Source organism: Periophthalmus magnuspinnatus, chromosome 11 (genome assembly GCF_009829125.3).
Source record: "Periophthalmus magnuspinnatus isolate fPerMag1 chromosome 11, fPerMag1.2.pri, whole genome shotgun sequence".
Lineage (NCBI taxonomy): Eukaryota > Metazoa > Chordata > Actinopteri > Gobiiformes > Gobiidae > Periophthalmus > Periophthalmus magnuspinnatus.
Window position 1 is genome coordinate 22405588 of NC_047136.2, and position 25997 is coordinate 22431584.

The 25997-nt window shown below is 39.1% G+C and overlaps 1 protein-coding gene across 1 annotated transcript; it reads right to left on the minus strand.

Moving 5' to 3' along the window:
* Nucleotides 1-15250: 15250 nt before the first annotated feature.
* LOC117378330 (chitin synthase chs-1-like) lies at nt 15251-25983 on the minus strand. Its single transcript, XM_033974919.2, is given in 23 exon segments — nt 15251-16173; nt 17259-17349; nt 17436-17647; nt 18088-18198; nt 18333-18397; nt 18470-18501; nt 18759-18924; nt 19045-19178; nt 19180-19318; nt 19797-19976; nt 20339-20507; nt 20809-20924; nt 21494-21694; nt 22095-22236; nt 22309-22410; nt 22971-23145; nt 23227-23388; nt 23465-23560; nt 23643-23826; nt 23936-24812; nt 24897-25085; nt 25222-25357; nt 25928-25983. Coding segments are annotated over 23 exon segments (3825 nt in total). The 5' UTR covers nt 25966-25983; the 3' UTR covers nt 15251-16065.
* Between the last annotated feature and the right edge of the window lie 14 nt (nt 25984-25997).

Consider the following 25997-nt stretch of genomic DNA (forward strand, 5'->3'; position numbering starts at 1 on the left):
AAGGCAAGTTTATTTGTATAGCACAATTCGTACACAAGGTAATTTTCTAAATAATAAGAAAGACATTAAAGTCACAATACAACAAATCAAAACATAAATAATCACAAGTATTCATCATAAAATTGACATTAAAAGAGAAAAGTACAGAATAAAAACCTTTCAGTCATATGCACAGCTAAACAGAACCATTTGAGCCTGGATTTAAGGTGACCCCAGTAGGAATGCATCTTTATATTGTGCATCTTTAATTCTGAGAAAAAATTGATTGATTGGACATCTACAGGCATCACATGAGCCTACAAAATATGTCACGTGTGTCTAAGAAATTCACTCTTTTCTAATTAGGTTGTTTTGTAACTGCTTAAATTGCAAACAGAAAGTGTGCAAACAGATCAATCCAAAGCCAATCCCACTCGGTCATGTGTCCTGGGTTGAACTCAGCTCTTGTAATAAGTGTATACAATATTGTACTGTATTGATGAATCTGATGAGAATGATGAGAAGATAATGGAGTAAAAAAAAACCTGCCTCATGTTCTAATGTTGATGATTTGTTGAACTCTATGACTTCATGTGTTTTGAATGTTCTGGACACTATTGCCCTGTTGAAGGTTAAAATGGTCCAGGTTCATTATGAGATTTACAGAGAAAAGATGCACATGTACAACCACAGTTTATGTAGAACAAGGGGGAGGTATTTTTCTGACATTATTGGAAGTTGCAGTAACAACTCTTGTGTCCTGTCCAAAAGTAAACAGATTAACAAACCCTCCAGCTCTGCTGCCATTAGAACTAATTTCTACATCTAAGTGCAATGAGTTTGCAGTATTCTTTAATGACAAGGTTCAGGGCAAAAAATGCCATCAATTCCACAAAGCAAATAACAACCCAGCACCCACCTAGACTCACTTAGAGCTGACTCAATCTGCACCTGTAACTGACAAAACACCAGTCTGAGTTCATCTACATGCTGCCTCAATGTGTTGCACATTAAATTTCTAAAGTCTGTGCTCAATAGTTTGCTGTCACCACTCACTCACATAGTTAATGTCACTTCAATCTGGAACATTCCCAAGAGCTTTGAAAATTGCAGTTATCAAACCTCTCCTAAAGAAGAGCGCTCTTGATGCCACAATATTGAACAATTACCGACCAATCTCAAATTTCCAGTTTTTAGGCTGTTTACCAACAGCTTATTAACTTTCTCCAAATGAACAACTCCTTTGATGTTTTCCAGTCAGGTTTTAGACCACAGCACTGAGACTGCTCTTATCAAGGTGACAAATGACATCTGCCTGAACAGAGGCAAACAGCAGGCAAAGTCTCAGTGTTGATCCTGTTAGATCTGACAGCTGTTTTTGACACTGTGGATCATGGGATCCTCTTACAGAGACTAGAGGACTGGGTGGGCATCACTGGTATGGCACTAAACTGGCTCAAGTCCTATCTACGGACAGGGAGTACAGGGAGTACTTGGTTGAAACTGGAAAATATGTCTCAGATAAAATGTCCCTGACCTGTGGGGTGCCCCAAGGGTCAATCCTGGGACCCCTGTTGTTCGATCTCTACATATTGCTGTTAGGCCAATTAATACGCTGCAATAATGTGTCCTACCACAGCTCTGCAGATAACACTCAGATCTATGTCTCACTGCAGCAGGTGAATATGGACCAGTGGATTCACCGACACTGCATCCAACAGATCAGTGTGTGGATGCAAAACAACTTTCTTCAGAGAAACAGACAAGACTGAAGTCATCATGTTTGGCCCACAGAAACATAGAGAAAGTGTCAGCTCACCCCCAGTGTCTCTCTAAAACCTTCAAATCAGGCTAGAAATCTAAGGGTAATAGTGGACTCAGGCTTGAACTTTAACAACCACATCACATCAATAACATCTGCAGCTTTTTACCATCCAAAAAACATTGCAAAAATCAAAGGTATACTGTCAAAACCAGACTTAGAGAGACTTATCTATGTATTTGTCTCCAGTAGGTTAGACTAATGTAACTTCCTGCTCACTGGCCTCTCCAAACGAGCCTTAACACAGCTGCAGTACATCCAGAACGCTGCTGCTCGGGTCCTGACTAGAACCAGGAAGTACTTCACACATGTGTCCTGTGCTCAGATCTCTGGCTCCTGTGGTTCAGAGAATAGACTTTAAAGCAGCTCTGTGTGAATAAGTCTCTCCATGGACCAGCACCAAAGAACATCTCCCACATGTTAGAGCCACATGAACCATCTCACATGAGGAGGACTTCAGGGACTGGCCTCCTGCTGGTGCCCAGAGTCAGGACTGAAACCTGGAACAGTCTTCCTGAAGATGTGAGACAGGCCTCTACTTTGACAATGTTTAAATCCAGGCACAAAACAGTTCTGTTTAGCTGTGCATATGGCTGAAAGGTTTTGATTCTGCACTCTTTTACTTTAATATAAATTTTATGGTGATTATTTGTGATTATTCATGTTTTTATTTGTGTGATTTTAATGTCTTTCTTATTCTGTAAAGCACTTTGAATTACTTTGTGTACGAATTGTGCTGTATAAATAAACTTGCCCTGCCTCTCCTTCATGTTTGACCGCAGAAATGTACAGCCTGCCCTCTGGTGGCAGACACAGAGAAATGCACTTAGTTTCCTGATCACTGAGACTAAATGGAATTAGGCCTCCCAAATAAATACAAATGATTAAAATACAAAACTTGACTAGACAGGGTTTACCTGTGTAGAATTTGCAAAAATAGAAAAAAAATCATAAATAATTTTCTTTTGGTAGGGATGCAGGCATAGTTTCTCCTGAATCCACTCTTTTTACATCATATAGATGATTTTTTTTTTTTTTTTTTTTTTGATAAAGACTGCTGCTCCCACAAGCCAACTCCGGAAAAATGGAAGCAAATTGATGGTATAAAAGAAAATACACTGGTCATCGTTGTTTGGCTTGGAAAAATGTATGTATTTAATTATGCATGTATTTATTTATGAACTCCTCCCGATGATTGAGCACCAGCACAATGTTCAGCTTTTGAGGTATTTTTATGAATCACCCATCACAATTAACATAGGTGTAGTGTGCTGGTGCCTGGTATGAGGTCACAGGCCAGAAATACTACACAAATAGTTGATTTTGAATTGATAATGGTTTAACTGATGACAACCAGCCTCGCATGCATCATGGCGAGTTCAATAGACATCAGCAGTAATTACATGAGTCCTGTATTTTTTTAGGCAACAGTGCGATCCACCCCGAGAGTGAGCTGTATTCAGTGAGTCACAGCAAAATTAGCTCTTTTTTTTTTGCTGTGTCATTGTAATAGTCTTTTGAATGTCTCTACATTGTTCCTACAGCAAGGCTGATGCCTGGCATAAACATGTCGGCCAAATGTTGAGAACAAAAATACTAAAATTGCTCAATAACATAAGATTAAAATGACTTTACCATCCTCCATAGCATCTTGCCCTTGTGTTATAACTTTCTATCAAACATCATCTGTTCACTGTATCGCATTACCCCACCTCTTGTATACAGCATATGGAATATATTTTATAGTTTATAAAATTTTCCTTGTACATCTGGTCTGGCCTGATCAGTATTTGTCTGGGAGAACGCTGGGAATGCAGGTGCCACAGTGAGGCAGCAGTGGCTCAAGTGCAAACATTGTTGTATCCTTAGGCAAGACACTTCATCCACCAGTATGAATGTGGTGTATGAGTGATTTGTGGTGATCTGAAGGGTTGGAGGGGTTGATGGAGCAGATTGGCAGTGTCATTTTGGTCTAGTGTCTTGAAAGGTGTTATATAAAGCCAATGTGTGTTTGTTTTGAGGGACTCATTGAAACCGCGTCCAAAACCCGAAAAAGGGCAAAAATCAAGTAGTAAACACGCCCTGCCATGGTAGCGCCACCTCAAAAATCAAAATACATTACGGCAATGATTGACATTTTTCATCATAGACAAATGAAATTTGGTACAAACATAGAACATGTCAAGACAAGTAAAAAATAATATTATGACTTCACCCTAAACCAGAGGTGTCAAACACATTTTCACCGAGGGCCACATGAGCAAAATGGCTGCCCTGAAAGGGCCATATGTAAAATAGATGTAACTACTTTTTAACTTGTTAATTAACCGTTTCTGTATTTATTACTTATTCATGTTTCAAATATTGCATATTCATTTGCATAGATGTAAAAATATGGCTGTGTAATGACATATCTCTTAAAAAAATGACATTTTAAGACCATCATACCCTTTAATTTACTATGTTGAGGGCCAAATAAAATGATGTGGAGGACCACATTTGGCCCCCGGGCCTTGAGTTTGACACATGTGCCCTAAACCCTACAGGAAGTTGGCCATTGTGGGCAGAACCCAATTTTTTCAATATTTTACCTCTCACATTTGAATTTTTTGCGCTTCAGATTTTCATTCAAGAAACTTGCAAATTGGTCAAAATGAACTAGATCCATGTGGGATTATAGTCTACTCTCCTGAATTTTTGTGGCCAGCCTTCAAAGAAAAAAGATGTTTTTTGAAGTTTTCAATGGCCCGTAACTAAAACATGCAGTGTCCTATTTCTTGGCATTAATATGCGTTTTGTTCAAAATCTTGTTCTTAATGTCATGATATAAATTTTCATACAGACATTATTTTGCTCCACAGCGCCCCCTTGAACTTTTGAATAGGACCAAAAAATTACTTTGACATAAACATTTGAAATTCGGCATGAACATCTGGCTTGACAAACTGAACAAAAAAGCCAATAAGAACATACTTCTATCTGCATCCATGTTACCGTGGTAACCAGTGTTGGGAATAACCGAGTTACATTATAACGGCGTTACTAACTGCGTTACTTTTTCACTAACGGAGTAATCTAACTAATTACTTTTCCCAGCGTCCTAACGCCGTTACCGTTACTGACTATAAAATGTGGCGCGTTACTTTTAATTCAGTTCACTCTGTTCTTCATCAGAGTCTCTCAGCCGAGGAGCTGCAACGCGGCTCGGGGTGAGATAAAAGGCTTGTTTGAGATGAGGCGGGCGCAGATACTATCGCCGTCGCTCGGTGCGCGGTGCATGCCGGTTAGTTTTGTGTCCAAGATGCCACCGACTTGCGCTGACATAACCTGTGCGCCGGTAACGGGAAGTTTTTGAGCAAGGCGAGCGCAGCAGCTCTCCACCGCCAGCGGCCGCCCGCATGGACTAGAAACGCTTAATGCATGATGGGAAATGATGTCCTGTCTACACGTGCATCGACAGCTGATTGGGTGGATAGATAGATAAATAAAGGAATAGATACGTGTTAGAGGGATTGTGTGAATCTTTTAATGAATGTTAAAGAGTTGGATAAAGTTCAGTTTATGTTGAAATGAGAGTGATTAATATTTGAATACTGGGCAGAGAATTACAGTGTGTGGCCAGAAAAGCTTAAAGGTTTTGTCTTATTTTACATGGTTTACATTTGAATGCCTTAGTTTTGCAATACATTGCAATGATTTTTTTCAGTACTATAATGAAGAAAATATTTGAAGTACAGCTGTCTGAAAATGCGTGACATGTTGATTTATTTGCACTTCAAATAACATTTTTTATATATTTTTTATTTTTGATACATTCTATAATTTACTTGTAAACAAATACAATATAGTGGTAATCTGTTAAAGTGAAATAAATGTTAAAGGTTCACATCTGTTGTGTTTTTATTGTTTTAACATAATAAGTAATGGCATAGTTACTTTGCCTAGTAACTAGTTACTTCTCCCAAAAAGTAACTGAATAACTAACTCAGTTATTTTTTGGGAGAAGTGACTAGTAACTATAACTAATTACATTTTTGAAGTAAGATGCCCAACACTAGTGGTAACATAATAAATGTGCCATTGAAATACATGGGGTTCAGAGTACTGGACTTTGTTGTAGACTAAATAGATGCTCTACACTAATCCAATTATGTCCTGAAATTCAAAATTGGCAAAAAAAAAAATTTTGTATTTTCATGTGCAAAAAAATGTACATATCAAAATTACTCAATAGCGCCACCTCAAAAATCAAAATACATTACGGCAATAAGAGACCTCTTTCATCATAGACAAATGAAATTTGGTACAAACATAGAACATGTCAAGACAAGTAAAAAAAAAAATTATGACTTCACCCTAAACCCTACAGGAAGTCAGCCATTGTGGGCAGAACCCAATTTTTTCAAAATTGTAACTCTCACATTTGACTTTTTTACACTATGAATTTTCATTCAAGAAACTTGCAAATTGGACAAAATGAACTAGGCTCATGTGGGATTATAGGCTACTCCAACGGCTCCTCTGGGATGTAAACAGTCCGTCCTGTGACCAAACATCCATCAACGACCACAACCCCTGAAAAACAAACTTCTATGAGCACATCTAAAGTTTGAAGTAACAGTACTGGAGTATACAGTTTTGGTTACTCTTCCCACTGTGAGGAAGTCTATAAGCAGAGTAGTACTTAGTTACATTTTACTTTTTGAACAACCGTATCTTTACTCCTATTTAAGTAATATTTAGTTTGAAGTCAACAAGTGACAAAAGCTTTATGTTGACGATATGAAATGATCTGAACATTTGTGTTCCTTGCACCGCTCCTTCAGTAGTAGTTTCTCCAAATACTTATTAGTATGAATACTCTTTGCTACTTGACAAATTTCTTGGGTTATTCTTAATCTTATTAGTACACTCATTAAAACCACGTCCAAAACACGGAAAATGGCAAAAATCAAGTAGTAAACACGCCCTGACATGGCAGTGAGTGGTGTCAAAAATTAGAACTTGACGAGCTCTAATTGTCACAAAAGACCCCGAGAAAAAAATAACGAAAGACGACTCGGTAGCGCCACCTCAAACTTTGTTTTTCATGAGGCCAATGGGAGCTCGACTCAGAAAAAGTCGATGTAAAAATTCTGAAACTCACATAAAAAATAGAACATGTTGGGACATGACAAAAATGATATTATGGCCCCATATTGGATCAAACATGAATGCACACCCTCGCATTTAGGACGTCTCCTCACACAGTTTTCATTACAACCACTTCAAATTAAATGAAAGATTGTCAGTTGTCTTTTAAATATGACTTTGGGTGTGGTCATGGTGAATTTTCAACAAAATGGCAATTTCTGGAAAATTTCAAAAAAAATATTGAACTTTGACATATTTTTGTTGCGAAAAAACTAATAGAGCGTTTATGCACATTTGCAAACTGAATATAATAATTTGCAAATCATATTTTCATACCATCATAGCATACTCTTTCCACTTCCTGGGCACCTGGATCACCCAGGATCTCAAGTGGGAGCCGACCATCAGCTCCCTCATCAAGAAAGCCCAGCAGAGGATGTTCCACCTGCGGCAGCTGAGGAAACTCAAGCTGCCGGTCCAGATGATGGTGCAGTTTTACACTTCCATCATTGAGTCCATCCTCACCTCCTCCATCACTGTGTGGTTCACTGCCAGGGACAGACAGAGACTGCAGCGCATTGTGCCTCTGCTGAGAAGGTGATTGGCTGCAGCCTTCCATCGATACAGGACCTGCATGAATTTTCATTCAAGAAACTTGCCAACTGGACGAAATTAACTAGACCCATGTGGGATTATAGGCAACTCATTTGGAATTTTCTACAACAAAAAATGTGGATGTGGACAGCCTGTAAATAAAAAAGCAATTTTTTGAAGTTTTAAATTGCGCATAACTCAAACTCGCAGTGTCCGATTTCTCAGCATTAATGTACATTTTGTTAAAAATGTTGATCTGAACATAATGATATACAATTTACATAGGTCAGACATTATATTGCTCCACAGTGCCCCCTTGAACTTTTGACCCAAAACACCCAAAAAATTATTTCGTCAAAAACATTTGCTGCCATACTACTACTATACTGCCTACTGCCATACTGAACAAAAAAGTTAATGAGAACATAGCTCTATTTGCAACCATGTTACCGTGGTAACATAATAAACAAATCATTGAAATGAATGGGGTTCAGAGTGCTGCTCTGTGTTGTAGACTAAATTGATGCTCTACACCACATGTGTCAAACTAAAGGCCCGTGGGCCAAATGCGGCCTGCCACACCATTTTATGTGGCCCACGACAAGGTAAATTAAAAGGCATGACTGTCTTAAAATATCAGTTTAACACAGTGGTCCTCAAATAGTGGGGCGGTATGACTCCACGTATGACACTGTAGTACTGTATGCGCTGTACGCAGCGCGTACGCAGCGGGCGCAAAGCAAAGAGCAGGAGAGAGCGAACAGATCGTGACACAGGGCAGTGAACAAGAAACACTTTTGCTAAAGAGACACTATGGAAAACATTTTAACAGGGATGAAAAGAAAGGCGGATATAGACGGAGGTAAAGTCACCCGAAAAATAAGACGAGGAAGTCTGATGAAGAGTATTTAGCACTTGGCTTCACCGTGACTCCGGTGGGACACGAGGACAGACCGGTGTCTGCTGTGTCTGAAAATGTTGGCAGCGGACAGTATGAAGCCAAATAAGTTAAGACCCCACCTCATTACACCTCAGTCACGCTGATAAGACGCTAGAGTTTTTTCAGCGTAAACGTGCCAAATATTAACAACAATCATTCCGCTTTGTAAATGTCACTTAAAGCAGCAAGCACTGAGCATCATATAAGGTGGTGTACTGAATTGCTAAATTACTTGTTTTAATTTGATATTTATTTAATTTTAATGTATTATTTTGATATTTATTTAATTTTAATTTAGTCATTTGATGTTTATTTAATTTTATTTTTTATTTTATATTTAATTAAATTTCATTGTATCATTTCATTTATTTTATTTTATTCTTTTTTTTTTGGGGGGGGGGGGCGCGAAATTTTTTCTTCTTTATAGGGGGGGCATGATAGAAAATAATTGAGAAGCACTGGTTTAACAGGAGATGCACAGTTACACAGCCATCTTTTCATATCTATGCAAATCTACATGCAATGCTTGTAACTTGAATAAGTAATAAATATAGAAACGGTTAATTAAATATTAAAAAGTAGTTTATTTATTTTACATTACATCTGGGTACATTTAGTTGCATTTATAGGATCTTTATAAAATCTGGCCTTTTGACAGCAACCATTTTGTTGATGTGGCCCTTTGTGAAAATACTTTTTTCCCGGCATTAATATAAATTTTGTTCAAAATCTTGTTTTTAATGTCATAATATAAATTTTCATAGGTCAGACATTATATTGCCCCACAGCGCCCCCTTGAACTTTTGTATAGGACCAAAAAAATTACTTTGTCAAAAACATTTGAAATTCGGACTGAACATCTGCCTTGACAAACTGAACAAAAAAGCCAATAAGAACATACCTCTATCTGCAACTATGTTACCGTGGTAACATAATAAATGTGTCATTGAAATACATGGGGTTCAGAGTACTGGACTTTGTTGTAGACTAAATAGATGCTCTACACTAATCCAATTATGTCCTGAAATTCAAAATTGGCAAAAAAAAAATTGTATTTTCATGTGCAAAAAAAATGTACATATCAAAATTACTCAATAGCGCCACCTCAAAAATCAAAATACATTACGGCAATGAGAGACCTTTTTCATCATAGACAAAGTAATTCAACTATGACCCAACTATGACCCAAATTTTGTATTTTCGTGTGAAACAAAATTAATGTTGCAAAATGACTCAATAGCGCCACGTCAAAAATCAAAAAAACATTACGGCAATGACAGACCTTTTTCATCATAGACAAATGAAATTTGATACAAACATAGAACATGTCAAGACAAGTAAAAAATAATATTATGACTTCACCCTAAACCCTACAGGAAGTCGGCCATTGTGGGTGGAACCCATTTTTTTTTCAAAGTTTTAACTTTCACGTTTGAATTTTTTACACCATGGATGTTCATTCAACTCTCTTGGATTTTGCTAAGTCATAAAATGTGGGTGTGGCCAACATGCAAATAAAAATGGTGTTTAGTATTTACTTGCACTTAACTAAAACATGCTGTGCCCTGTAAACCGGCATTAATATACATTTTGTTGATCTGAACCTAATGATATACAATTTACATAACTGAGACATTGCTCCTTGAAATTGTGAATGGGATCCAAAAAATTTTACGTTGTCAAAAACATTTGAAATTTGTCATGGACATTCCCATACTGAACAAAAAAATCCAATTAGAACATAGCTCCATTTAAAAGCTCATTGCTATGGCAACGTCTGTCATTTCTCATTGAAATACATGGATTTTTTGTTAACTGGGATGAAAAAAATGACTTTGTCATAGACTATTGAAATTTGCTACACATGAAAATGTCAGAAATGCTCTCATTGGAATGACTGGATTAGTATTACTCAGTCGCTGATTTTGGGAGGAGGGGCAATGTAAGCGGGAATGAGAGGCAAGAACTTCATGGTGGCACGTACCCCGCGGTCGCAAGGGGTGGCGAGGGAAGGCTTGTTTGGAGAGGCCAGTGAGCAGGACGTTACAGTAGTCTAACCTACTGGAGACAAATGCATGGATAAGTGGTGGTGCAATTCTAACTCACACAGATGAATGCTGTCGTTGTGTCCTTGGGCAAGACACTTAACCCACCTTGCCATCCATCCATTTTCTTCCGCTTATCCGGGGCCGGGTCGCGGGGGCAGCAGTCTAAGCAGGGACTCCCAGACTTCCCTCACCCCGGACACGTCCTCCAGCTCCTCCGGTGGGACCCCAAGGCGTTCCCAGGCCAGCCGAGAGACATAGTCCCTCCAGCGTGTCCTGGGTCTTCCCCGGGGCCTCCTCCCGGTGGGACATGCCCAGAACACCTCCCTAGGGAGGCGTCCAGGAGGCATCCTGAGCAGATGCCCGAGCCACCTCAGCTGGTTCCTCTCAACGTGTAGGAGCAGCGGCTCTACTCCGAGCTCCTCCCGTGTGACCGAGCTCCTCACCCTATCCCTAAGGGTGCGCCCGGCCACTCTGCGGAGGAAAGCCCATTTCAGCCGCTTGTATCCGCGATCTTGTCCTTTCGGTCATTACCCAAAGCTCATGACCATAGGTGAGGGTAGGAACGTAGATTGACCGGTAAATCGAGAGCTTCGCCTTCCGGCTCAGCTCCTTCTTTACCACAACGGACCGATACAGCGACCGCATCACTGCAGACGCTGCACCGATCCGCCTGTCAATCTCACGCTCCATCCTTCCCTCACTCGTGAACAAGACCCCGAGATACTTGAACTCCTCCACTTGGGGCAGAGACTCACCACCCACCCGGAGAGAGCAAACCAACTTTTTTCCGGTCGAGAACCATGGCCTCGGATTTGGAGGAGCTGATTCTCATCCCAGCCGCTTCACACTCGGCTGCAAACCGCCCCAGTGCCTGCTGCAGGTCCTGGCTCGAAGAAGCCATCAGGACAACATCATCTGCAAACAGCAGAGATGAAATCCTGTGGTTCCCAAACCAGGCCCCCTCCGGACCCTGGCTGCGCCTAGAAATTCTGTCCATAAATATAATGAACAGAACCGGTGACAAAGGGCAGCCCTGGCGGAGTCCAACATGCACTGGGAACAGGTCTGACTTACTGCCGGCAATGCGAACACAGCTCCTGCTCCGGTCATACAGGGACCGGACAGCCCTTAGCAAAGAGCCCCGGACCCCATACTCCCAGAGCACCCCCCAAAGGACACCACGAGGGACACGGTCGAATGCCTTCTCCAGATCCACAAAACACATGTGGACTGGTTGGGCATACTCCCATGAACCCTCGAGGACCCGATGGAGAGTATAGAGCTGGTCCAGTGTTCCACGACCAGGGCGAAAACCACACTGCTCCTCCTGAATCCGAGGTTCGACTATCGGTCGGATTCTCCTCTCCAGCACCCTGGAATAGACCTTACCGGGAAGGCTGAGGAGTGTGAGTGTAGAAAAGCGCTATAGAAAAATGTGACCATTTACCATAAGTCTCTAACTCTGGTTTAGACAATATACCTTTGATTTTGCAATGTTTTTTAGATGGTAAAACGCTGCAGATGATTTGAAGGTTTTAGAAAGAGAGACTGGAGGTGACTGCTAGCACTTTATCTTTGTCTCTGTGGCCAGACTATGGCTTCTGTTTTGCCTGAGTTTATCTGGAGAAAGTTGTTTTGCATCCACACACTGATCTGTTGGATGCAGTGTCAGAGTGAATCCACTGGTCCATATTCACCTGCTGCAGTGAGACATAGATCTGTGTGTCATCTGCAGAGTTGTAGTGGGACACATTACTGGGGCCATGTGATTTGAGACACAATTTCCATTTTCAACATGAAGTTATTTTGAGCAGTACCTTGATAACCACAGTTTTCAAAGCTCTTGGGAATGTTCCAGATTGAAGTAACATGTTAACTATGTGAGCGAGTGGTGACAGCAAACTATTGAGCACAGACTTAAGAAATCTAGAGGGTAACACATGGAGGCAGCATGTAAATTAACTCTTGGACAGTTTTGTCAGTTACAGGTGCAGATTGAGTCAGCTCTAAGTGTCTAGGTGGGTGCTGGGTTATTTGCTTTGTGGAATTGATGGAATTTTTAATGCCCTGAACCTTGTCACTAAAGAACACTGCAAAGTCATTAGATGAAGAAATGAGTTCTAACGATAGCAGAGCTGGAGGGTTTGTTTATCTGTTTACTGCTGCAAACTGATAATTTTTACTACAATTTTCTATAATGTCTGAAAATACCTCTCCCTTGTTCTACATAAAATGGGGTTGTACCTGTACATTTTCTCTGTAAACCTCCCTGTGCCCTGACCAAGTCATCATTCCTCCATGGCGCTTTCTGCTTATCTTTAACCATTTTAATCTTCATCAGGGCAATGGTGTCCAGAACATTCAAAACATTTGAAGTCACAGTGTTCAACAAATCATCAACATTAGAACATGAGGCATTTTCAAAGTGCATCACTTACATGAACAGTGCACCTGTTTTATCATTTATGTTTCTCCTTTGAACAACTGCAGGACCAGCCGCTGGTTTGGAAATAACAGACAGGTCAAAGAAGACACAGAAATGATCAGACAGAGCAACATCCACCACATTGACATTTGAAATATTTACTCCTTTTGTAATGAGCAGGTCCAGAGTGTGTCCTCTGTTGTGGGTGGGCTCGCTGACATGCTGAGTCAGACCAAAGGTTTCAAGGACAGAACTGAGCTCTTTAGTGTTTCTGTCAAACATATTATCCACATGTACATTAAAATTATCCATTTATTATTATTATTATTATTATTAGTAGTAGTAGTAGTAGTAGTAGTAGTAGTAGTGGTAGTAGTGGTAGTGGTAGTAGTAGTAGTAGTGGTAGTAGTAGTATTAATAGTATTATTACCATGATTACTATTATCCACCCATTTTCTTCCTCTTATCCAGGGCCGGGTCATGGGCAGCAATCTAAGCAGGGACTCCCAGATTTCCCTCACCCCAAACACGTCTTCCATCTCCTCTGATGGGACCCCAAGACGTTCCTAGGCCAGGCATCTAAGAGGCAACTGGCACAGTTGCCCGAGCCACCTCAGCTGGCTGCTCTCAACATGAAGGAGCAGCAGCTCTACTCCAAGCCCCCCCTCCCCCAAAGCTCATGACCATAGATGAGGGTAGGAACGTAGATTGGTCAGTAAATCGAGAGGTTTGCCTTTCGACTCAGCTCCTTCTTCACCACAACAGTCGACAAGCGATCACATTGTAATTGACTGTGGAATGGAACTTGTCTTTTTGAGGTTTTGAAATTTATAAAGTTTCAAATGTAGTGATTCTGATAAAGATTTGTGCTGAAACTATTTACTCTATTATTTTCTTTTATAGCTATTTTCATTTGTATATTTTTGTTTACTCAAATTATGAACCTGTTAAAAATAACCCTCAGTCTTTTCAGCAGCCAGTCTCAAACATTAATAAAAAAATACTTTTACTCTTCAGTTCAGTAAAAAAAATGTAGTGGGGTAGAAAGTACAGATACCTGCTCTCAGATGTAGGGAAGACAAAGCAAATAGACCCAACTGTAAAATGTACTAAAGTAAAGTACAAATACCTATATATATATTTTTTTTTATTTTTTTTTTTTTTTATTTTTTTACTTAAGTGCAGTACTCTTACTTTGTTACATTCCACCTCTACTGTTTATAAGTGTCTATGTGTCACCAACAAAGGTGTTAGCATCAGCCTTGATCACTGTTCGCCAGCCTAGCTGATCAATAATGGTAGTTCCACTCATTAAAACATTGTGCGCAAAGAACAAAACTTATTACAGTGAGTCCTTGTAATTGCTTAAGAATCTCATCTTATTACGTATGATGTTTAGAAGCTACAAACATAATTATCTGGTTTGACGGGCTCAAAGCAGTTTCTTGGTATGCCCCAGAACACTATGTAACAACAATACCACGTCTGCACTCCCACATGTATGAGCATTTATCAGGAATCCGGTAAATGCTCATACAGGGAATCCAGAATCATACACGGAATCCGGGAATTGTTAAAGTAAAAAAGATGACCATACCAGGCTCACACAATATTGATAACTTAAACAAATCTCAACTCACTCTCCACCTTTTAACACTATAATCTTACATAAGCCTCAGTATTAAGGACAATACTGAAATCCTGTTCACAGTAAGAAACATTTTGAGACAGTGATACGCCCATAATTAGGCGATGACATAGCTCCTTGTTTAGATGTCACGGGTGTGTGTGTCACTTAAACATAATTGTAATTGTGTTTTGAGAATGTGAATCAACGCACATTTACAGATCACATTCAACCCTCAGGCAACACGTGCAGCTAATTAGTGAACAAGTTACTTTCGTCAACAAGAAACAGAAGTAGGGACAATATTTTATAATCCACGGGGTTAAAAGGGTCCACATAGTCACAGGTGGGCAGGTGGGTAATAACTTTAAATAACTGTTCTTCTTGGAGTATTTTTCAGATACTCTACTCCTACTTGAGTTTTGTTTTTTATAAGTCGCACTACATGAGTAAAAGCCTCTTACTAATCCCACTGTGAGTAAGAGTAAAAGTAACAAAAACATAACAATTACCTTTACTTTTCTGAACTCTTATTTGATTAATATTATTCTGAAGTGACAATATTCTTACTTGAGTTCAGTTTGTGGTTACTTTACCCACCTCTGCATATAGTGCTTGTTAATATAATAATTATTCCGAATATTTGAACTGTTTTTAATAAACCAATCTTGTTTTAGTTGCATGTTTCATTTTTCATTTTTACTTCCAAAAGGTTATTCCATCAAGCACATGAATTCAACCGTAAATACATCTTATTTTCATCTTCGGAGCGTCAACATTCATTTACATTTGTTTAACACTGTATTAACAGACTTACATTTTGTTCATAACTATGTAAAACCCTGAGCTTCATTCTTCCCTTTCCCTGTGAGTGTCCATTTTAAAGGGTTATATAACTTTTGCCATGGAGGGTCCGCCACCTTTTTTCACCATGAAGATGATGTTGCTTTGCCTGGAATGTTCCACAGTACAGCATTAAATATCTCTCTAAAAAACTGTAATTATATAAATGGAGGATAGATCAGTTTAATGCCATACTGTGGAACACTCCAGACCAAGCAATAACATCTCCCTGGAGACAAGCATGTGCATACACTCCAGGAGAAATAGTACATACAGTAGTACACCATTAATAATTTACATTTCATACTAAAATCATCATCAACAGTACTATGACATAGGCTGTTTACTTCATTATTTTGTACCAGTGGTTTTCAATAGCAGATTTACTATTACAACAAGATCCTTCATTTGGCACATGAATAAAATACATATAAATATCTTACGAGGTGTTAAACCCTGAGGTTGCAGAAAAAAAGTGCTCCATGAATATTCAAACAGCATTATTCACACATCAACAATTGTAAACATAAATAACGTATAAAATTATCACACAACTGGATATTTTAAAGTGCTACTGTCCATTTAGGTTTAGACAAGAGTGGCCGTCATCTGGGGTCCTCGTGGGAATATAGGGGAACATGTCGTCCTCAGCTCTCAGTCAGTGTAGTCCGTGTATTCGGAACCATCGTCCCCTTCCGACATGGTGATGGTATCAGAGCCGTAGTCAGAACGAGACTCAATACTGGACGGGGGAGAAATCTCCTGCAAAACAGAGTGGAGATTAGTGCTGGGTTTCAAAAAACTTCACAACATTCTATAGACTCATAATATTTAATAGAGACTGGAGACAGGTAAAATGAAGATTATTGAAACCTAGACTGTTGCAGAAATCTAGTGAACTCTTCAGTCTAGTCAATAGAAATGATCAGGTTTGACATTTGTCAATTTACCTTTCAGATATTTCATGTCAAAGTAAATCCATGGTTTTCAGAGCGATCAAAAAGGAGGACCATTGTAGGACCGTTGCTAAAGTGATAATCTGTTTAATAGTAAATATGATTTCTTTTGAATGGGAGTATGACATATTCACATTCTACAATCTGAAAAGCACCAGTCAAGGCAGAGTATATTTTTTTACATGGCCAGTAAAAATCAGATATTACAAAAAAAGAACAAAAACACCCTACGACATGTGTCAGGTAATTTATGGATTGTAGCATAACTGTTGTATTTCAAACCCAAAGTACAACGCATCTTAACATAACTCTTAAATATTCTTTCTCTATCACTTTTGCTTTGCTGCATTAGTTTGTCCTTTTTTGCATCATTTTCAGATCATGATCAGATCTTTGGTCTGTAAACGTAACCAGAGAGTGCAGCCAGACTAAAACTATGCGCAGATGTGTGTTTGTTGTTGTGGACAAAAAGATCTTAAAGGCGTGCTACAGTAATTAAACCTTAAGTGGATAATAGTATGTTCTTTTTTTACATTTAATAACAAGACCAACCTGTTTCTAGTGCTGAGGTAAAAAGTGCCTTTACTTAAAACAAGTTTTACAAAGTGGTTATTAAGATCTAGGGCAAACACTCACTGTTGATCTGTGAACTTTAAAAATTATCTTCATTAATAATATCACTAATAATTAAAACCTCCATAGTCTGTGGTGTTAAGCCATGTGACCAGCTACCACCACTATCACAAACATAGGCAAGGCATCCAAAACTATATTTAAAACTATCTTAACAACATTTGTTATTTGAATTACTGCAAGAACCTTTATTTCTACTTGAGAAACAATGCAGCATGTTATTTATTAAATGTATATTGTGTTTATATATTACTATACCTTCTTTTTGTGTGGCATATATTCTTCAGATTTCGGGACAGCTTTCGGTGCCGTGTTCACAAAGGCGACATAATGGATCAGCGTGTTGAGTCTAAAAGATATTAACATAACAAAAATCACTTTAACTTTTGTCTTGAGTGATAAAAGTTGACTATGTAACATGTTGTGAAGACTGACCTGTGCAAGAGCATAGCCACAAACTGTACGATCACCGACGCAGAGAATCCAATGATGAACATGAATCCGATGGGGTCGATTCTGAGGTTTCCCAGATTCTCCAAATCCACACCGACCTTTGGCAACTCGATAAAGATGGCCACTTCAAAAGTCTGCAGGGTGAACGTTGCCACCAGCCACAGGGCATTCAGGAAGAAGAACGCAAAGTTTACCTGCAAAGAGAATACATATAAGCAAAGGTCACAAAGGATAATGCACTTTGTAACTTTTTTGGTTGGTAGGAGTCCATCACCTGTTTCCATGGAAATGTTATTGTTTTGTTTGGAGTGTCCAACAGTATGTCATTAAACTTATCTATCTTGGATTTATATCACTGAACCAAACTATGAGTGGGGTCACCTTTCCCCTAGCCACTTCAGCTGCTTGTTTCCACGGAGATAAGTATCTTTAATTTCATAGTGTTGAATATTTCAGGCATGTTTTGTTTTTATTTTTTTCAGTGAATGGACAAAAATATTGATAACATTGTTAGGAAGAGTAATTTAAGCATGAAAATCTGTCTGATCAAAGTACACACATGAACAGTTCTGGTTAAAACCATAGCATAACAGCATGAATACATTAACATGTGTACTTTTCATGTCATTTTTACCTTGTTTCTCAGGCTTTTTAGATCTTCTTTGGTCTTCTCCTGTTTGGCCTTGTCAACAGGCAGAGGTTCGAGATACTTCTGCTGTAAGTCAATAAAGAACTGCTCCTCTTCCTGTAAAAAAAAAAAAAAAAATTTCATTTCAAAGTCACGCAGTGTAATTAGTGTAATTATCCATAAGTATCGAAAGGAGTAGTTTTAAATTGGCAAGTATTACTACAATTAAACATAACAAACGCAGGGCACACCTTTTCAAGAGAACCCTCCTCAAGTTCCATGTCAGTGGACAGACCCTGCATCTCTGTCAGCCAGGCTGCAACATCAATAAAAACATTAGAAACTCTGAAACTTAACAGAGCAGACTCCAGCTAAGACAAATACTTACACTGATAAGGGTAGTCATAAACTGGCTGATTTCTGCAAAAAAAAATCACAAGAAAAAAAGTTTTAACAATGTGGTATAAATGAAATGCTCTGCTACATTTTGGGAAAACAAATAAAGCAAACGTAAACAAAAACAAAAAATGGTTGAATTTAAAAATATTTTAACAATACTTCAATTAAATTATTTTGTCACTTTGCCATAGTCATTAATCAAAACAAAATGTTTACATTATTTCAATAACACATAAACAATGCTATTCTTATTTGTTTGGTGTTTGTTTGTTGCTCACCGGAGGTCCTCTTCGACGTAGCCGTCCACTATGGTGTTCTGGGGTCCTTCCTCCACCTCCGCCTCTACCACAGGCTCTTGGGGCACTGAACTCCTCTGTGGTCTCTGACTGGACTTTTTACAGCAGCATTGGCTCCACGAGACGAAACGCTGCATGGCATTTTTGGCTGTAAACAAATGTAGCTTTTTACTTATTTATGTCAGCTCAGTATGACGTCAATAGAAATATAGATGAATATTCAGGATTCAATTTGTTTTGTCTTTTGCATGGTGTAGAAGTCTTTTACCTTTCTCTTTGGTGTTTTTGGGTGCAGACTGTTCAGACTTAGATCCTGGCGCAGGTTTAGTTTCTCTGGTTCCCCATGAGACATTGTTGAGGTTGACCATTGAATAGATGGTGAGCAGCAGATAGGCACTGGGATGCGATAATGTAGAGGAAGCCATAGAAGACCAGAGGGAACTCCTGCGGGTGCATCAGCGCAGTCGTGAAGTATATGATCGCCATGACGATGACGAACATGCTGCTCGGAGTAAAAATGGTTTTGTCTTTCACCATTGCACCTAAAATTAAAAAAAAGAAAATATTTCAAATGGAGGTAGTGGCATAGTCTTTGGGCAATATTTTTCAGCTTAATGGCTTAAAGTCTGTTCAGCTGATAAGCACAAATTCATTGAATTGAATTCACAGTATTAAATTAAATATCATTTCACCTTAGTTCATTTGTGCTGACTGGGAAGACAGCTTGAGCTTAAAGCTAATTTTGTTTTATGTGGAATAGCCAAGTACTGACATAGAGAATAACCACATAATCAGAACAAAACAATCGTATAGTTGTAACTATGTATTAATTTCAGAATGATGAACAGTTAAGATAGTTGCCATAGCAATAAACAATTTAAAACAAAATATTATATCTTTAAAATGAGGGAAATGTCAAAACATTGCATTAAACTGAAAGCCAAAACCCATGAATAGGTATGTTATAATCTCCGTTGAATGTAATATGGAAAATTTGTTTTTGCTTTGACAGTGACTTACCAATAATAGCCATAGCCACCACCAGCATAAGGAAGGCATACATGATACTGAGGACGAGCTGCCACTGTGATCTGTGTGTCTGCTTTCAGTTGAAACAAAGGCCCAGGTAAATGGCAGGGGGGATCACAGCTAAAACCAGGGCCACGCTCCAATGGAGCCTGAACATGAAAGACATACTTCCTAAAAAAAAAAAAAAAAAATGTTGTTATTCACAAAAAACTTCACTGGACTTGAGTCAGAAAAACTCCCGTTTTCAATTAGCCCTATCCCTGCTCACAGCATTATACTTCACATGCATTAGTTTGAAAAATGAAGAGTCTGAGTCATACACATTTAAAAATGATGTGTAGCCATTTTTCAATAATAAGAACTCATTCATAAAAACTGCTGCTTGCTATAGTGAAATTCCCCAATACAGACATGAGCTTATTGCTCTGCAGTTTTGCAGTAATTTACTTATGGTATAATTCAATACTAACTATCTGCAAAAAGCATAATATGTCAAAATGGGGCATATTTTTACCCACAAAGTCAATGCTAACCTGCTATCATGAGACAAATGGTGGCCGGGGCTAGAATGGCTGAAATCAAGGAAAAGAGCTGGTAGAACATGAAGGGCCTGGATATGGATGAATTCCTTTTAGAAAGCGCTGTGGTTGATCCCAAGAGATCCACAATATTGGCAAAAGTAGAAGGACCCCAACGACGGCGCTACAAACAAGTGAGATAAGAAAACACAAAAGAGTTAGCATAAGGCTACAGTTAACAGGTTGGCTTCATTTGACATCATAACATTGCTGAAGCCCCATAGTTTAAAATGGTGTTGATTTGTTGTGGTCTATCTCTGTAATTAGTTTAAAACAGGCACTCAAAAAGAATGTTGACAAGGTTCAACATTTGTGTATTTAGTTTTTGGAGAGTTCTTTCAAAAGAATGTGAAATGCCCTTTCATCTGATTTTATATCTAGGATGATGTGAATGCAAAATGTTTAGTGTGTTTTGTGTTACTGACCTGGTTGTAGAGTTCTTTAAACTCCTCAGGTGCATTGGTGTAGGCGTCTGAAGCTGCGTTGTACTCCACTCTCCAGCCCTGTTTCAGCATCAGAGTGCACAGCCAGCGGTCCTCCCCTGTACAGCATTAGTATTACTCAGTTATTTAGGGATCGTCCAGTGCATGTAAAAGGGCCACACATTACAAAAAAGGTTCAGATTCATCTTGATTTTAGGAGTTTTGAATAGTTTGGGATCATTCAGTCAACACATCTAGAAGAACTTTGACTTGTCTCAGTGTGTGCTTCGTCACTATCAGTTTGTAAAGTAAAACTGTATTTTGCTGTTTTATTAAGTGCGCTCAAAATATTTAATTTAGTAATACATAATTATTCTAATAATAATGTGATTAATAATCTTTTTTCTATTTAAATATTTTATGTTGTAAATACTTTTGATTTTAAAGTGGTCTACTTAAATATCTACATTTAACATAAAAGTTTTTGTTTGTTTTTATTTATTATTGCTACAATTTTCTTTTACTAATGAATATTTTTGCATCTTTGAGATCATTCTAAATTTATACTGCCCAAAACAGCTAAACAAGATCCATATGGTCATTTTGATTTCCATTTTACATACATTTTTTGCACATAAACCCATTGTAGCTAAAGGTGGTATATAAACACTTAAAACTGATATCTCACCTTGATCGTACTGGACATAATGGCTGGCCTCCATGGACTTGGTGGCATACCTCTTCATCACATTATCGTCCATAAGTGCCTCAGCTCTGAAGAGACTGAAGCATCCCGGACTGCACAGCACACAGCCAAAAACGTGCTCCGCGGTCTTCTGCAGCCAGTGACTGATGGCATACTCGAACTTCTGAAACCACACTGCTGGACCTGAGGGAAAAACAGAGAAATATCTTTAAAATGGGTACATACAAAAGACTTTCCTGTTTCTTAGATGTTATGTTCATTACAGATGCCATTTCAATTTTGCAATGAGTGTCCTGGGTTACTGCAGGATTATATTGGGGAACTTTGAAAGCTAATCTATCTTAAATAAGTCTCGGGTTTAGATATTTTTAGGCTTTGTAAAGTCAAACATGATCCTGATCTGAGCGGGTTGTTGGGCAGTTGTTTCAGATTATAGGACATAATGATGATAATACTCTACATTTCTATACAAATTTCTTGCCTTTTGAGTCATATTGAACTTGAATATTTTTGTATTGTTTTACACTATCTCACACAGAGCAGAGTATTTTAAATGCCCCTATTTAAAAAGACTCATATTGACCTGTTCCCGTGGGGTGAATCCTGCCACACGCTGCCCCAACTCGAGGATACATTTTCAGCCGGTCGACGAGGAGGACCACCGCTGTGGGCTGGAAGTCTGTGTCCCCATCTAAAACCAGGAGGTACGTGTTGTGCTTCTCTTTCTATTGAGACAAAACACACTGTTAAGTTTCACAATAATTGATATAATGCAGATCTACAGTAATATGGTATACCTGGATTTCCTTCTTTAGAGAGCCCTCAGTATCTCCCTTTTTCCAGAGAGCATAGTATTTGGTCATAAGCTTGAATCCCAGAAGGTAGTAAAGGTACATAACCTGAAAATCAAACTGGAGGTTAATACAATACATACTTTACAGCAGAGTCATGGGAAGGTAATAGAACAGAAATACCATGAGTACAAAGGATGTAATTACGGAAAGTACATGGTAGTTATTTCAATTATAATGATCCGATTTGGACCATGAATGAGGAAGCTGGTCCAGTTTAACTGTTAGCTCCACCCAAAACCCCTTCGGTAATGTTGCACCATGATAGAGAAAAACAACTGTCTGGTATGGTCCCTGACAATTGCTTCCATATGGTTCTCATACATGAGGCATGGGAGAGCATTTACCTTAACAAGATCTTTGTTTTTCTGTTAATAGTGATTCTTCCAATCTATTACCATTCATTTATTACCTACTGCTGGTTTTCAGAGGACGTCACAACATCCTATTGACCTTATTTGGCCCCACACACTTTTGCCTCTAAACGCTCTAAACCGTGCTTTTCTTTGTGGTGGCACTTTCGGGTTAAGGTGGAAAGAGTAGCCTTACTTTTAAAGTAAAAGAGGGGCCTATTTTTTATGCATTTGAGAGTATATGATTAGTTTTACCTGTGACCATCTCTTTTTGTGGCGGATGCGCTCTTTGTCCTTAAAGTGAATCAAAATAAGATTCCCATGTGGCATTTTAACAATGACCCGACCTCCATACGGCGTGTTAATAATCGTCTGTTTTGGATGTTGCTGTTTCTTTATGAACATTTTCTCATCTATGTTCGTGAAGATGCTGAAAATATATTAAAATGTAAATATATAAATGTGTGCAATAACAATAAGAGAGGGGTAAATAAGAATACAGTTATCTTACCCATAAGTCTCAGATATAATTTCTATTAGATTCTTGGCATATTCATTCAGGTGACGCCCTCGACTTCCCTTTACGTCCAAAAATGCATCATCAAAGTAGATATGCGCTTCAAAGCTGAAGTCGTTAAACTCTGTATTGTCTCTTGGTCTGTATTTATCCATTCTGAACACCACAGAAATATAAGTTTAAAACATATACAAAAATATAATATAGAAGTAAAAACATTCAGAGCACTAACCTGAAGATGGAAATTATGATGTTCATCATCTCGTCATAGGTTTCATGCCACATAGTCGCACACAGATAAATCATGGCAGGATCCATAGATTTAGTGCTTCAAGAGACAATTTGCAACAGTCATTGAAGTGTTATTCAACCAAATCAGATCCTACAGACACCCAGAGCAGAACACTTACGTCTTGAGCTTGTCTTTGATCTTGATTTCAAAGCGTGTGTTGAGCAGCAATGACTGCTCTATAAAGCCCCCCTCATACATCCTCCGCACAAACAGGTCCTGAGTCCTCTGGATGCGGTACAGACTCAGGTGCCACAGGTGAACGGTACAGAGCACCAGACCGAGCCACCACGACACAGCAGAGCCTGAGGAGAAGCACACGCTCAGAGATAGAACTGTACAGCTGGAGAAACAGCGCTTAGCACCAGTCACATTCATCAGATACCACAGTAATAAAATAAGAGCTGTTATTACCGGTGAGGATGCCGATGTCGCTGATCTTGGACATGTCCAGGAAGCAGAGTGTGTGGGTGACATCATAGACCAGCTCAGGGAACACACTGGAGCTCAGGTTGCCGTCTCGAGCCCCCACCACCACACTGCAGTAGTGAGTGAAGTTGGTGCTGGTGCCGTTCAGGCTCAGCCTGTACTCCTGATAGTAGACGATCACAGGGATCACCAGCAGAGCCATGACAGACAGAGAGGCAAGGTACAGAGGCAGGATAAAGCAGCGACGCATGGCGTGCATTTTACAGGCCGCCAGGGAGAACCAGTGGCACAGGGCAGAGGAGATCAGCTGCACCCCCACAGTGATGGCTATGACCCGAGTCTGTAGTGCTGGGATGGACCTGACCACGTCCCAGTCCATCTGGGACAGAGGGACGTAGGCTCCCACCACTGAGGCGGTCACAGCGATTCGGAGCAGGCAGGACAACATGTTGAGTATGTTCTGGCATCTCCTCATGTCATAATACAGTCTTTTGACCACTAAGGAGCTGCTGTGCTCACTGATCAGTCCAAAATAGTTTTCCCACCAGTTAAAAGACACCAACAGAGAGGCACCCACCGCCAAACCCACCCACGTGGCCATCTTTAAGTCAGTGAGGTCCTTCATGATGTACAGAGCCACAAAGAGGGCGTAGCCCAGGATGATGAGCACAAGGCCGACGATGGAGGGCACCAGGAAGCGGTTCGTCTCTTTGGCCTTGCACTGAGCCACCATCTGCAGCAGCGCAGACAGAAAGGCTGCTCCATTCAAGATGGTCACGTTGGTCACAATGTCCAAATGTGGCATGGCCACTATGGTGAGGATGGCTCCTCCTGCAGAGGCCATGAGCTCAAAGAAGAACACCTGAACAGAGCATGAATATTCACTTCACTGTAGCACAGTGGTTTATATAGAAACTATCATTCAGTAAATAATCAAAATATTCACCAGGGCAATTGTGGCGGCGCGAGGGAACTTAGAGGTTTTATAACAGGCCTTCCAGATGCTCTTGAGGAAGAGGAGCACACTGGAGGTGATGAGGGCACAGCCGATGCAGAGCAGAGCCACTGGCTTCTGCTCGTCTGGGATCACCTTTGTGCCTTCACTCGACATGGTGATCAAGAGAAGGAACGACGTCTGAAGGGAGACGAATAAAATAATACAATATTGGAAAAAAAATTAACGTAAAAAAAGGAAAGAAAGCAGAAGAATGAATATATATAAATTTTCTACATTATTTTTATATATTTATATAAAAATAGTGATGACAGACCTTGCTGCACAGGGCTAGTCCAAACACGATCACAGCGACTGCACAGAGCGTGACGAGCCGCAACAGTTTGATGAGTTTCCATGGTGTGTTTTCATCTTCTATGATGGGAACCTCTCGGGCTGTGTCCCACGGCCTCCTGCTCCGCACAAAATCAACAAGGAATAAAGCTTAGTAAAATCTATACAGTTTATAATTTTAAGTAGGTATAATTAACATGGCAAAAGAGAATAAAATCTTCTACATAGATAAAAATAACTCAAGGAATCAGAAGTTTGATTCCCATTGTTCGTGAAAAGAAAAGTCACAAATGAAATACCAAATTTGATTTGGCAGTTTGGTACAGCATAAAACAATGAATAATAGAACTCAAATATACACTATGATGTAAGAATGTGAGAATATAAGAATAAGGGCATGTGTAACTAAAACAAAGTAGTGCATTTCAAAACACTAGTACTAAATATACTCTTTACCAAATTGAAACAGTAATAGGAAAATATTTTTAAAAAATAACCTTTCCCTTAAAATAATATTATATTATTTTAAGGGAATACAAATACAAATGAAAATGAATTTAAGGGAATACAAATGAAAATGAATACAAGCAGTACAAAAAATAAAAACAAATCCCCAATAAAAGTTTAAGAAATAACACATGAAAAAAAACAAAATAATAATCCTGAACGGATTTAAAGGAAGAAATTACCTGGGGAATTCGTCTCTGTTTTCCATGTCTTTATCCATGGTGGCAGGTGTAAAATCTAAGGCTCAGGGAT